This window comes from Monodon monoceros, unplaced genomic scaffold (assembly GCF_005190385.1).
Source record: "Monodon monoceros isolate NGI ecotype Baffin Bay Population unplaced genomic scaffold, NGI_Narwhal_1 Super_Scaffold_9, whole genome shotgun sequence".
NCBI classification, from domain to species: domain Eukaryota; kingdom Metazoa; phylum Chordata; class Mammalia; order Artiodactyla; family Monodontidae; genus Monodon; species Monodon monoceros.
This window is the reverse complement of record NW_021703786.1, coordinates 26,329,081-26,343,262: the sequence shown is the minus strand read 5'-3', so window position 1 is coordinate 26,343,262 and position 14,182 is coordinate 26,329,081. Positions and strand designations below refer to the sequence as shown.

Sequence of the window (14,182 nt, the reverse complement as noted above, 5' to 3'; positions counted from 1 at the left end):
CACTTTTCTCATGATGCCTCCAAATGAATCATGTTTTGTTTTGTTTTTTGGTTTTTTTTTGTTTTTTTTGGCTGCACCGCGTGGCGTGCAGGTTCTTAGTCCCCTGACCAGGGATTGAACCCATGCCCCCTGCAGTGGAAGCACGGAGTCTTAACCACTGGACCGCCAGGGCAGTTCCGCGAATCATGTTTTGATGTGACAATCTGTAAACTTCCTTGTGTGACCCACTCCTGCTGGCTCCAGCAGTAGCATCCAGCAGCTCAGGACCTTGTCCAGCGGATACTCATTTTCACAGAAACAGGCTTGGTCCTGCAGCATCACTGGATTCGCAGTGACTTAACCACCCTATTTTCCGTTTGAAATCCTGTATTCGACTTGATATTTATGACACATTATTCTCATGTATTCATCAGTGTGGCTAAATTTTATGCCAAGTGTTTAAACTAATTGTAACAAAAATGACTAACATGAAAATCTTCAGGTTTCTTCAAAAAATGTCAAATGTGCATCCCATAGAACTAGAGAATTCATATTTGGAAACCTGTGGTTCCTTTGCTACTGTTGTAGATAGCACATCGTGTGGATGTCCGTGGAATTCGAAATATTGGGCTGACCAAAAAGTTTGTTTGGGTTTTTCCATAACATCTTATGGAAAAACCCAAACGAAGCTTTTGGCCAACCCAACAGAAGTCGATGCTCTGTGTTAAGGTTAATATTTGTAGTGTTACAATGTCTGTCTGTGATTTTTGAATATCACATGTTAATTCTAAGGTTATCTTTAGAAAGGTATGTGTCTTGGATGACTGCTTACTAAATGGAGTTTGTGTGTGTGAATTTGTGAACATTCTCCGTGGACTTGCTGTCGGGATGTTCACGCTACAAAACAGGGGTCCACGGTGCTGACTCTACACGGAGCTCAGGCTTGTCCGTCTCTAGCTTTCACGTTATAATTTTTTCCATGTCTCCATTCTTTCTCTTCTATAGCTTTATAGTTACCATTTGTAGGTAGTAGGGAAACAGGAAGTCTGTTATGTGATACTCTTATTTATTTTCTCTTTACTTTTTAAATGATATTAATTTGAAGGGAAGCTACCCATTGTTGCTGTGTGCCCATGGCGGGGAAGGCAGGTGGCTTCCTGGGGCACCCTTGCTCACAGTGCGGAGAGCATTCTACCTCTGGGAGCCGGTGACTACACTAGCCACCCTAGCTTTCCCCAGACACATCAGTAACTCTCTTTAAAGAAGAATACCACCACGTGCTTCCTGGGGAGGGGTGGCTGTGGTGGTTGCAGGACACCCGGCTTCGGGCACAAGGGCGAGCAGGGGGCTGTCCTGATGGTAGGTCTTCAGGGGAGCCCCGCCTTCCTGCTGCGCCACCCCCGGCTTCAGCGGTGAACCACCTTCCCCGCTTGCTTCTCTGCACACACTCTGTGCAGGTCCATGCCCTTTTCTTTAATAAAGGCGGGCCAAGTTCACCCCTCTGTACCTTATACTCTATGTATAGCAAGCTATATAGCAAGCTGTAACAATTCATAAGGGTGAATATTTTCAAAACAAATATCGATAAGAAACCTATTATGTAGTTGAAACACTCCCCCCACAGCACACACACATTTGTAATTTAAGGAGAAATGCTACTGTTTCCACTGTTTATAGGAGAGTAAGTGGGGGTTAACCTGTAAACAAATACAGCAGAAATCCCTTTCATTGGGCTGCACACAGCCACCCAGAGCACCTGGCTGGGGAAAATAAAGCCATGATGGAAATGAAGAGTGGAATGGGAGGCTGGTCCTCTGAGTGCTCTGGGAGCTGACGTGCTAACCAGAAAGTGGAACGGGTCACAGAAACACGCTGATGAGAAAAGCAGCCTCTAGAAGATCAGGACCCTTACCACCACTGAGAGCTGGTGAGAGAGGAGGGGGCCGTGCAAGATGGAGAGGCAGCATCAGGGGAGGCCAGAACACCTGACAGCCTTAGCTGATGGACACTACCTACTACCGCCTTTTATTTGTGCGACGCTTTGTGGTTTGCAGAGCACTTTTTACATTTAGTCCAGTCATCAGCCTGTGCAACAGAGGATGGTACATAAGCAGTCTCCAGACTCTTTGCTACTATGCACCTGTGAACAATCCCTTCTGCAGTTTGTACCGGGAGATCCAGTTTTTTTCTGTTGGCACCTTTTACTATTCCCAGTCCTGGAATTTGAAAGCTTTGGGTGAAAGAAAAGTGATTTCGCTGCATTAAAAATTCAGGAACTCTCATCTCTTGTCTGTAGCTTAAATGAAATCCACAGACAAGCAAATTATATTATTAATACAGTCAACTTTCAGGGTATAACTAAAATTCTACTTCCCTGAGCCTGAAATCTTTCTCAGCTGACCTCATATAGCAAATTTTTATGCAATTAATTTGACAATTAATTATGTATTGTCTTGCAGTATCTCTTCTATTGGCATTGTCAGCTGTATTTAAGTCTATTATGTAAACCTATCAAGGATACTTCATATGAAGTAGTTGCTTAGTAATTATTTATGGATTTGGTCTCATAAAATAACCGTACATTTGAATAAACTACCTTTAATTGTCTTCCTTAGATGTGTCTATGATTCACTGAATATGTTTAATCTTTGGTTGATTTGTATGAAATGTAAAAAGAAACAAAGTAAAAATTATTCACCCAAATCCATGAATATAGTATACTTTTTGCAGCCATCATAAAACTGGGAGCTTCTTCGAGTTAAGTCTTAGAATTTAATTTTTTTTCTAATTTCGTCTATTTTAAAATATGCCAGAAATTGCTTAATGTCCTGGACCACAGATCATGACCAACACCCTGGGATATCGTGAGGGTACTGTGGTTCCCAGCAGGACCCATCTGCATGGTCCTGCTTGCTATCACAGGAGGACCTCTCCTCCATCAGCCAGAGGCTATGGAGGTAATGGCCCGATGTTCTCTCACAAAGGATCTGTGGTAGCACAGACCATGGTGTTTCTGGTGGCAACCAGAAAAATGGCAGCACTAAACTGGGTGATCACAGAGCCATGCACGGGGAGAAGGGCAGGTGGGAAGTTACCAGCTCACTTGAGGGGAGGGACAAGAAGGTAAGTGGTTTTTCTTAACACTGGGGTCAGAAGCAAGGAAAAGATATTAGTTCTCACTAGTCCTCCTCAACATTATACAATAAGACTTCTGCAGTATGGCAAGGGAAAAAAACAGAAGGTATACAGACTGGGAAAAAGGAAATTAAGCTATCTTTTTTTGAAGATGAAACAGTAATATTTGTTGAATGTCAATCATAAAGATCTAATTGACAGTAACTGAACACTCCAACCAACAGCAGCAGCAAAATACACAAGTGTCCATAGAGCATCCATCAAGATATATCATATCCTGGGTCATAAAGCAAACCTCAACATATTTTAAATAATTGAAACCACACGAGTGTGCTCTTTGACCATGGTAGAATCAACTAGAAGTCAGCGATAAAAAGACAACAGAAAAATCTCAGAAAAAAAAAGAACACATAATTGATGGGTTAGAAGTCTCAAGGGAAATTAAAGAAAATACATTAACTGAATGAAAATGAATGTACATCAGAAAACTAAAAATAGAATTACCATATGATCCAGCAGTTCCACTCCTGGGCGTATATCCAGAAAAACTATAATTCAAAAAGATACATGTACCCCTATGTTCATAGCAGCACTATTCACAATAGCCAAGACATGGAAGCAACCTAAATGTCCATCGACAGATGAATGGATAAAGAAGATGTGGTATATACATACAATGGAATAGTACTCAACCATAAAAACGAAGGAAATAATGCCATTTGCAGCAACATAGATGCAACTAGAGATTACCATACTAAGTGAAGTAAGTCAGAAAGAGAAAGATAAATACCGTATGATGTCACTTATATGTGGAATCTAAAATATGACACAAATGAACCTATCTACAAAACAGAAACAGACTCATGGACATACAGAACAGACTTGTGGTTGCTAAGGGGGAGGGGGAAGGGGGAGGGATGGAGTAGGAGGTTGGGGTTAGCAGATGTAAGCTATTATATATAGAATGGATAAACAACAAGGTCCTACTGTATAGCACAGGGAACTATATTCAATATCCTATGATAAACCATAGTCAAAAAGAATATAAGAAAAAAATGTTTATATATATGTATAACTGAATCACTTTGCTGTATAGCAGAAATGAATACGATGTTGTATATCAACTACACTTCAATTAAAAAATAAATAGAAAAAAAAACGAAAATGAATGTACGACATGTCAGTACTGATAAGATGCAGCTAGGACTTCCCTGGTGGTGCAGTGGTTAAGAATTCGCTTGCCATTGCAGGGGACATGGGTTTGATCCCTGGTCCGGGAAGATCCCACATGCCGTGGAGCAACTAAGCCCGTGTGCCACAACTACTGAGCCTGTGCTCTAGAGCCCATGCTCTGCAACAAGAGAAGCCACTGCAGTGAGAAGCCCGCACACCGCAACAAAGAGTAGCCCCTGCTCACCGCAACTAGAGAAAGCCCGCGTGCACTAACAAAGACCCAACGCAGCCAAAAATTAAAAAAAAAAAAAAAAGATGCAGCTAAAGCAATTGAAAGGGAAATTTATAGCACTAGATCCTTATGCTAGAAAATAGGAAAAGTATCAAATTATAAGTTCCTCCCTGTATTAATCAATTTGGGCTACTGTAACAAAATACTACAGACTGGGTAGCTTCTAAACAACAGAAAGTTATTTCTCTCAGTTCTGGAGGCTGGACAGTCCAAGATCACAGTGCAGCTTGATCAGGTGAGGGCCCTTTTCCTAGTTTATGGCCAGGCCTTCTTGCTGTGTCCTCACATGGTAGAAGGGGTCAGAGAGCTCTCAGGCTGCTTTTGTAAGGACACTAATCCCATTCAGGAGGGCTTCACCCTCATGCATTAATCACCAGCCAAAGGCCCCACCTTCTAGTACTATCACCTTTGAGGGTTAGGATTTCAACATGTGAATTTTGGGGGAACACGAACATTCAGACCATAGCACTACCTCAAGAAACTAGAAAAGGAGAGCAAAATAACCCCAAAGCAATCAGAAGAAAGAAAATGATGATAAGAACAGAAATCATTGAAATGTAAAACAGAAAAAGAGAAAACTCCATGAAACAAAAAGCTGCTTCTCAGGAATAATCAATAAAATGGATAAATCTCTAGCAAGACTAACAAACATAGAAGGAGAAGATTCAGGATCGTACAGCCATTGAAAGAATAATAAGGGAATAACATGAACAACTTTACATCATAAATTTGACAACTTCAAAGAAATGGACCAATTCCTCTAAAACCACAAACTACCAAATCCACCCAAGATGAAATAGATAATGTGAGTGGTCAAGAAATTAAATTTGTAATTTAAAAGTTCCTGAAAGGAAATCTCCAGACTCAGCTAGTTTCACTAGAGAATTCTACCAAATATTTAAAGAATTAACACCAGTTTTACATTCTCTTCCAGAAAATAGAACAGGGAGGAAACACTTCCCAATTCATTTTATGAGGTCATTATTACCCTGATGCCAAAATGGATACACATTACAAAAGAAAAGAAAAAAAGCTGCAGACCTCTGTCTCTCACAAACTTAGATGCAAAAGTCCTCAACAAAATAATAGCAAATCAGTTCTAGCAATCCATAAAAAGAATTATGTTCTACGACTGAGTGAGATTTATTCCAGGTATGCAAGTCTGGCTTAATATTCAAAAAAATCAGTTAATGTAATCCATCATACCAACAGACTAAAGAAGAACGATCATATGATCATATCAGTTGACACAAAGCTTTTGACAAAATCCAACACCCTTTCATGATTAAAAAAAACCTAACAAACCACCTCTTAGCAAATGAGGGCTAGAGGGGAGCTTCTTCAGCTTGATAAAGAACATCTGTAAACCTACAGCTGTCATCATCCTTAATGGTAAGAGACCATGTTTTCCCCCTAAGGTCGGGAACAAGGCAAGGCTGTCCATTCTCACCATTCTTACTCAACATAGTACCGGAAGTTCTAGCCAGCACAATAAGGTAAGAAAAGGACATCATCAGTCACGAGGGAAACAAATCAAAACTACACTGAGGTGCACTTCACATCCACTAGGATGGGTAGAATAAAAAAGATAGATAATTACACGTCCTGGCCAGGATGTAGAGGAATTTGAACCCTCACACAGTGCTAGTGGGAAGGTAAAATGGTGCAGCCACCTTGGAAAACAGTCTGGCAGTTCCTCAAATGTTAAACTTGGAGCTGCAGACGACCCAGCAGTTCCACTCCTATGTTTATACCCAGGAGACTTGAAAACATGTGTCCACACAAAAACCTGTACACAGATGTTCACAGTAGCATTATTCACAGTAGCCCCCAATGGAAATTCTCTTCTTGATGTAAAGGATTGTGGAATTTTTTAGTATCTCCTTTTTTTTAGTTATCTAAGAGTAATAGTGGAGAAATTTGGTTATAATTTCTAATTAATCATCTTTACTGAGTTATAGAATGATTCTAGAGCATTTTAGAAAATGATTGCTAACAACTAAATGGCTTTAAAATAGTGGACGGTCCATTTAGGCAAACTCTCAGGATAATCATGCTCTTTAGCCACCCTATAGGGGAAATATTGGGGGGGGTTCTCGGTATGATTACAAGTCTTCCTCCAACAAAGACGACTCCTGCTCTCTTGGCCTAGATTTCATAGTTCCCAGCAATAGGTACCACTTCTTTTTAAATTACTATTTAATATTTGATATATATAGAATTATATAAATTATATATTAAAAATTACTACTGCCACTTTGTATCTGCTATTTTTAGTACAGTATTTGTTGCATGATAGATGCTCCATTAACAACTTTGAAATGAGCTGGGTAAGCAATACCTGATTCCTTTACAGATCTCAGTCTCTCTCTGAACTTTGCAAAAATGTCCACTGTAAGTAGGTGTTATTGAATTGAGAATAAAAATTTCTTTAAGCTAGAACTGGAATTATTACCAAGTAGATGTTATTTTCAGAAAGTCGCTTGGTAAAGACTCCTCTGAAATAAATTATTATTGCCTTCATCTCTTTATCAAGATGTGTTGTATATGTATATGGAGAACAGAAGCAGCACAATGGCAGAGTTTCATTTAGAAAATGAGAGGTGTAGGTGCTCCCGCTGCAACCCCCACTCACCTCCAGCCGTGCTTCTGGAGCGAGTGGTTCCGGGCCTGTGTGAGCTGCTTGGCCAGCCTTCCCATGAGCTCTGAGTGCATGAGTGCCACATTATCCACACGTGTGGAAGAGGTAGCAGATGTCTTTCTTGGATCTGGTTGCTGTGTATCACATCTGAAGATTTTTCTGGATCCTTCCCAAATCCTCCAGAAGGCTCTAGTGAGCTTTTTTTTTTTTGCGGTATGCGGGCCTCTCACCGTTGTGGCCTCTCCCGTTGCGGAGCACAGGCTCCGGACGCGCAGGCTCAGCGGCCATGGCTTACGGGCCCAGCTGCTCCGCGGCATGTGGGATCCTCCTGGACCAGGGCACGAACCCGTGTCCCCTGCATCGGCAGGCAGACTCTCAACCACTGCGCCACCAGGGAAGCCCTCTAGTGAGCTTTTAATGATTAAAGTTTTCCTGGTGTTTGAGCCACTAGGTTCTCCAGGAGAAGCCCCTTTGGGTAAAAGTGCATCTGGGGTGTGCCCTTCAGGGTGAGTGGTGGCTCCCAGCTGGACCTGTTCTCTTCTCAGCCTGGGTGCCTTTGAAAAGTCCTCTGAATCACTGGTAGTTAGGTTTACATGCAAGCTGTTTCCAAAGACTAATTTCAATTAAAAGGTCAATATCTTAGATAAATACAAAACCAAAAGAATATATTGGAAGTAGCTCATCTGTTGGGTTTTGTTTTGTTTTTTTGTATTCCTGGGTTAGCAGCTTGAAAAATGAATCGTTGGTGGAATTGCTTGTCTTGAACGTCATTTTTTTAAAATGTTACTGATTCTAATTAACCCCAGTGCAGAGCTGGCATGTGCCCAGTGGTGACAACAGGTCCCATATGAGTCTGAGGGGACTATTATTGTGTGTTACCACACTTCAGATTATCTGCAGCCACATTTAATGCTTTCTGCCAGTTTATACATCAGCATACTGCAAGGGGCTTGTTTAAGAAATAGAGGTTTCTATCAATGATCACTGTGAATTGGGAAATTTAGTTTCTAGTGGACTTACTTGGGATGAAGATGTTCCTGCATCGTCTCCCTGTCTCCTTGTGCCTCCTCTGCCTCAGGTACTTTGCAAGGCTCTGGGCCAAATGCTCGTGGACCACGAGGTGCAGCCCAAGGCAGACCTAACACAGAGGCACTGAGCAGATCGCTACCTGACAGCACCGCCCGGCTGTGTCAGGGCTACGGGAGCGCTGCCTCCACAGAGGACAGGGCACAGACATCCTGACATCAGGAGAAATGCCTTTAACCCACTGAGCACCCCACGTGGCTGCCAGGGCGTGGGAACCCGCCCCACCCCCGCCTCCCCCTGGGGGCCTGTGTCTAAGGCCGACTTGGGAGAAAGGTGGCCTTGGTGTGACACACTGCTTCACTTCTGAGAGCCTGAGGCTGTAGAAGCTCAGTGACAGGCAACAGCAAAGATGGAAGGGCTGCAGCATTTGGGGGCTGTAGCCAGAGGACCTGCTCTTCGCTTCTCAGAAAGTAAATTTACTGTGGAAGCAGATTATAGACAGAGAAGTTAAAACTAGTAACTCACACCAACATTTAAGAATATTGAATCTTGGTTTTACATAAATGACTGTTTCTTCCTACATTGTTTCCTGTAATCATCACGTCTGTGCGCAGTTGTGGTAAGGCTTGCAAGAAGCATGTGCATTGGCTTCAGTCCCAGGCCACCTCTCCAATGCCCCTTTCACCGTTGAAGACTGTGCACTCTGTTCCCCTCCCGGAGCCTGACCCGTTGCCGATGTCATCCTCCCTCCTGGGCTGGGGAGAACGCACTTCCACAGAGCACGCAAGTCGAGACCACTTCCGGCAGGCTCCCCTGGCTCTGACACATCTGCAGCCTCTGCGTCTTTCCGTCTTTCCGCATGACTCAGGTCTGATAAGCCACAGACCCACACGGCACCCAGACCCAACATCTTTCCTAGCGTGTTGTCACAGCAGACCTGGAAACTAATTTCCTGTGTGGAGCAGGTTGCTTCACTGGTGCTATTTTAGATTGTAGAGCTGGAGCCAAGGAAAGGATTAAAAGTGATTCTGCCTTCCCTTTTCTCTGTGCTTTAAAAAACCCACTCTGCTGATGGTTGTACAATGTGAGTATACCTAATGCCACTGACCATACAAATAAAGTGGGTAAGATGGTAACTTTTATATTATGTATATTTTGCCACAATAAAAAACCCCTTCCTCTAGAAATTGCAGTTTTTATTTAGTATTAAGTATACTAGAATTTGATTTGTACTCTGGATTTACTATTCCTTCTATTAATAATCTGAAGAGGTTATTAATAGAAGTACCGCTTTTACTGCCTTCCATTTGAGAAGGTTTTATCAGCATTAATAATGACAACACTTTACATGTTGTAATCAATGTTAGGTATATATGAGTGAACACAGCTTTGTGTGTATTTAACTTACAAAGTTCACCCGAGACTGCTGTTTGGAAAAGACCCTGCAGAGCACTCATGTTAGTGTCACAGGTGTGTGGTATAGATTCAGGAGGGTCTGGATGGGATGAGGGAGTGGAAAACGGCCCTTAGGCCAGGACCAGCTTCCCGTACTCATGACTAGGACTCGCCCGGTGACCGGCAGTTCACGTCATTTCTTGGGGTCTCTGTTTCCTCATTGTAGGTTTTTAAAATTGGAAAGAAGACTTACCTCATGGTGATGTTGTAAAAAGCAAATGAAATAGCCAGTGTGAAAGAGACACAATCATGCAGACATAGGGGATTATTAGTAAGGAGCAAAACCCGAGACACATAAACATTCTTTTCAAGTTGGGAAACAAACGAGCAGCCGTCAGTGATTAAAATTATCCCTTCCTGCCCCATCTGCCCTCCTCAATGCCATCATCACCTGAAACCCCAGCACCTGGTCTTCATGGAGCCCCGCCCCCCTGGCGTTTATAACCCAGGAGTCCTTAAGTAACAAGTGATTTGGGGCTGGAGCTTGTGGTCGTCTCCAGGAGAGGATCTAGCAGCTGGGCCTCTCTCCAGAGGACTTGGCCAGGAACCCCCAAGCTTTAAGCCTCGGTTGATGGGTCCTTTCCTTCGTGTCACATTTCCGGCTCAGTCTCCAGTTGTGCGTGACAGTTAAGCTGCTCTCTTCCTTCCTGTCCCAATGCAGGTCGCTGCTATTAACCCAAACCACCCCCTGGCCCAGATGCCTTTGCCCCCATCCATGAAGAACTGCATTCAGCTGGCAGCCTGTGAGGCCAACGAGCTCCTGCCCATGATCCCCGACCTTCCAGCCGACCTATTCACGTCATGCCTCACCACCCCCATCAAAATCGCCCTGCGCTGGTAAGTGGCGCCCACCTCGACTCCCAGCGACCCCCTTGGGGTTTGCTGCAGGGACCCAAGGAATCTACCTGGGTCTTTTGGACCAAGTTACAGGCGTGAGCTCAGGACCCCAAGTGGATGCTGGGGTTTTCCTCTTGGGGTTCAGGATGCACTGTCCCCCGGGTCAGGTGCGTGTGTGGTTTCCAGGAGCACCCTCTCCATTTCGTGGCTAACTGTGGCTGTGCCCTCAGATAGTACCAATGTGGGTCATGCTGGAAAGTGGACTTTCTTTTGAAAACAGAAAAGCCTTCATTAGTTATAGAATTCTTTGCTTGAGTTGAAGTAGAATCTTTCAGTTTATTCTCAGCAGTAAAAAAATAATAATAATAATGATTTTTTTTCCTACCGCCACTCTTTTGAGAAGTTGAGAGCTCTTGCGAATATGACTGAGGAAATGTGTGGAATATTCCAAGACAGTAGGACCTGCATTTAAGACCCTCCATCACTGGCAGGACTCACAATGGAATGTGTGTGCTTCTTGTCTCCAAATCCAGTTTTCTCCCCTAGACTGTCTTGCTCTCTTTTAATGTCTACTTTTCCCTTTTATATTTTGCTGGAACCCATATACATGGAGGTAAGTAGCTCTTGGTGAGGCACAGGCGGGACGGTGCAGCCGCGTGGGTTCACTGGACTCTGTGGAGGCGCCTTCCTCCGTTTCCTGCCAGGGTGTCCTAACAGCGCAGAGGCACAGGGTCCTGCTTCCTCCCCCACAGCCCTGGAGAAAGTGGGGAGACAAGCAAGGACTCTGGGGGCAACGACACAGTACTCAATCCCTCGGGAGGCCCCTCGGGTGACTACAGCCTGGGTTGGGGGTCCTGTGGTTGCCTTGAGCTGCTGGTTGGATGAGAACTTGGACTTGCAGCTTCACCTCTGTAGCAGCATCAGGTTGACCCACGGCACCTGAGTGAGGGCATCCATCTCCCACCCCAGCCCTCCCAAATCCCGGCTGTGGATCCCCCCAGGGAGAGGCCTCTTCTAACATGCCTGATCCCTAAGGAGCTAGTGGAGGAGGTGTCCCCCAGCTGCCGAGCTCACCCCCCGACTCAGCCAACTCATACAGGACCTGACCGGGGCCATTCCCCACTGCACCCCACAAAGCATAGCACACGTGGCAAAAGCAGACTCCAGGGGAGAGAGCTGAGCTAGTCATCGTGCGAGGCAGGACTGTTGTCATGAAGCACAGTGCACGTGATGGGAGGTGAAGGGAGGAAGTTGCTGGCTGGTAACAGAGTGCGACTACGACCTGGGGATGTTGAAAAGAACCACATAGAGATACAGGTGAGAGGACTATGGGGTTTGAAACAAAGGACACAGTGGACGGGATTCCTAGTGGGAGGGGTGGCTGCAGTCAGACTTAGCATGTTGGGAGATTACAGCGAGGGGCTAGGCGCTGGGGAAGGCAGCAGGAGGAGAGAGACAGAAAACAGAAGAAGAGCAGGAGACACGGGGGAGATGGAAGCTCCCCCATGGAGAGAGAAGGGGAACGTGGCAGAGCTGGAAATACCCGAAGGTGATGCAGACACATTCTTCAGAACTGGAGAAAGCTCGAAGGATCTGAGAGACTAGGGCTGATGGGAAGGGAGGAGAGTGGGGACCCAACCTCGGGGTGAGGCTGAGGCTGCACGGCAGCCACACCCACACTGCCTCTGAGCATCACTCCTTTCTTCGTGGCTGTGCTGCCCTTGACTGTAGGTCTTTTTGTTCTTTCATTTATAAGTGAGTTTTTCTATTTAACTCTCTGTACTCTGTGATTGCTGTTAGAAAAGGTTTATGGTGCCATTTAATGTGACCTCAGAAAGATCTCTGATTCAGATGACTCAGGAAGTTGTTCATTTTATTCATCGTCCAAGAAATAATTTACTAAATACCAACTGTGTAAGCCCATGGGTAAGCACTATAGGCGATACAAAGAAGCATATTGTCCTGAAAAATTTACAGTCTCATTGAGGAGACAAGATGTGACCTGAAAATTCATTATCTAAATGGGTGCTTCATGCCAGGCAAAGAAATCTGAACATTTCAGGCAATGCATGAGCAAGGACTAAATGGATCTGTGGCACCAAGGGCTATTTGTGTTTCCAGAGAACAGAGAAATCCCTAAGGGCCAAGGGAATCAGGGAGGGCTTCTCAGAGGAGAGGAAAGTTGAGTCAGGGTCTGGGCAGACGGTGGGATTTGAAGGGGAGCAGAGAGCACCACAGGCAGGTGGCCCCCAGCGCAAGAAACCATCCCTGAGTAGCAAGAGTGGGTCAGTAGAGAGAGGACATCATCCAGAGGGGTGAGGTGAGGTCGGAGTGTGGGCCGGCATCAAAGGGTGGGCCGCCTTGATGTTGGGCCAAGGACCTTGGCTCCTCCTAGGACTGGTGGGGGAAGGTGTTTATATGGGGAAATGACTTAAGAATAGTGTTTAAGGAAGATAATCCATGTAAGGATGGGGAGACCTTGGTCAAATGAGGCCTTTATCACAGCAGTGAGATCAGGATCCAAACTAAAGCAGGAAGGTGGAAATGGCCGTAGACCCCTCGGTCAGAGGGCCCACAGACACACCCCAGAATCCGCGGTGCAACAGGCCTCATTCCCACTCATTTTCCTGCCCCTCCCTGTGGATTTCCTGCCCTTACTGCACCTGTGCACCCCGACTCCGGAACTGACGGTGCACACCAGCTGTGCTCTGGGACCCCGGGCTGGGTGCTGCATCTGAAGGGGCTGTGAGTGGAGGGGTGGACTGGCGAGGGAAGAAGCAGGAAGAGCACAGACAGGGCCTCCTGCCCATGCCACTCCACACTCTGCTGCCAGCGCAGTGAGTTTATCTGTCTCTCCCCCGTGTCTCCGGCCCTGTCGTCCTCCACCAGGGGTCAGAAGGACGTGGCGTCCCTTCCCTGGCAGCAGTGGGTCCCTGCCCTCTGGTCAGGGGTCAGGCAGTAGGCTTTCAGTCCACCATGATGCGATGCATTGTCTTGGTACCTACCCGAAATCCTTTTGGGAGTTAATATATAATTAAATTTTTTTAAAGTAAGCATTTAGTAGGAAGCACAGTGAAAAATCAAACTAATACAGTTACCAGAGAATGGACTTTGAGGTCAGTACATCACAATTGTGGATGATGGTCGTCAGATAAGCACTGCCTGGAATGATTAAGCAGAGTCCCAGATGGGTGGATCTTTTACAATTAACCACTTTCTGCATACTGAGGGATTGAAATTAGATCGAACATAACATTTCACTGAGTGTCCTTAGCCTGTGAATGGCAGTAAACCATATTCATGGGAAGGATTGTCAAGGGAATTCTGTACTTCTTTGTAACAGCTGAGTTAAAAAAAAAAAAAAAGACACCAGCCTTTTTATACGTGAAGAGAGGAGACAGTTTGCCAGATAGTATTAATACTTATATTTTTAGGGTTAAGTTTCTTTTTTTTAATTTAAAAGTCAGTTTAATATTTTCCAGTGAAAAATGGGATATACATTCTTTGTAGAAAATTTACTAAAAAGTAAAAAGAAGGAAAAAATTTTCCAAGATTTTACCACCATTACCACAGTTAGTGTTAACTTTTTGGTTAAAAAGTCAGTCTTTTTTTCTGTGTCTGTACATGTTTGCATTGATGTAATT

The 14,182-nt window shown here is 44.6% G+C and overlaps 1 protein-coding gene across 6 annotated transcripts in view; it reads left to right on the top strand.

Moving 5' to 3' along the window:
- The window catches only part of RPTOR (regulatory associated protein of MTOR complex 1), a 352,911-nt gene that overhangs the window by 184,028 nt on the left and 154,701 nt on the right, over window positions 1-14,182 (top strand). For all 6 annotated transcript variants that reach the window (XM_029212146.1, XM_029212152.1, XM_029212148.1 and 3 more), the window contains exon 6: window positions 10,363-10,538. In XM_029212146.1, the coding sequence (XP_029067979.1) occupies window positions 10,363-10,538 (176 nt within the window). The remainder of the gene's footprint in view (window positions 1-10,362; window positions 10,539-14,182) is intronic.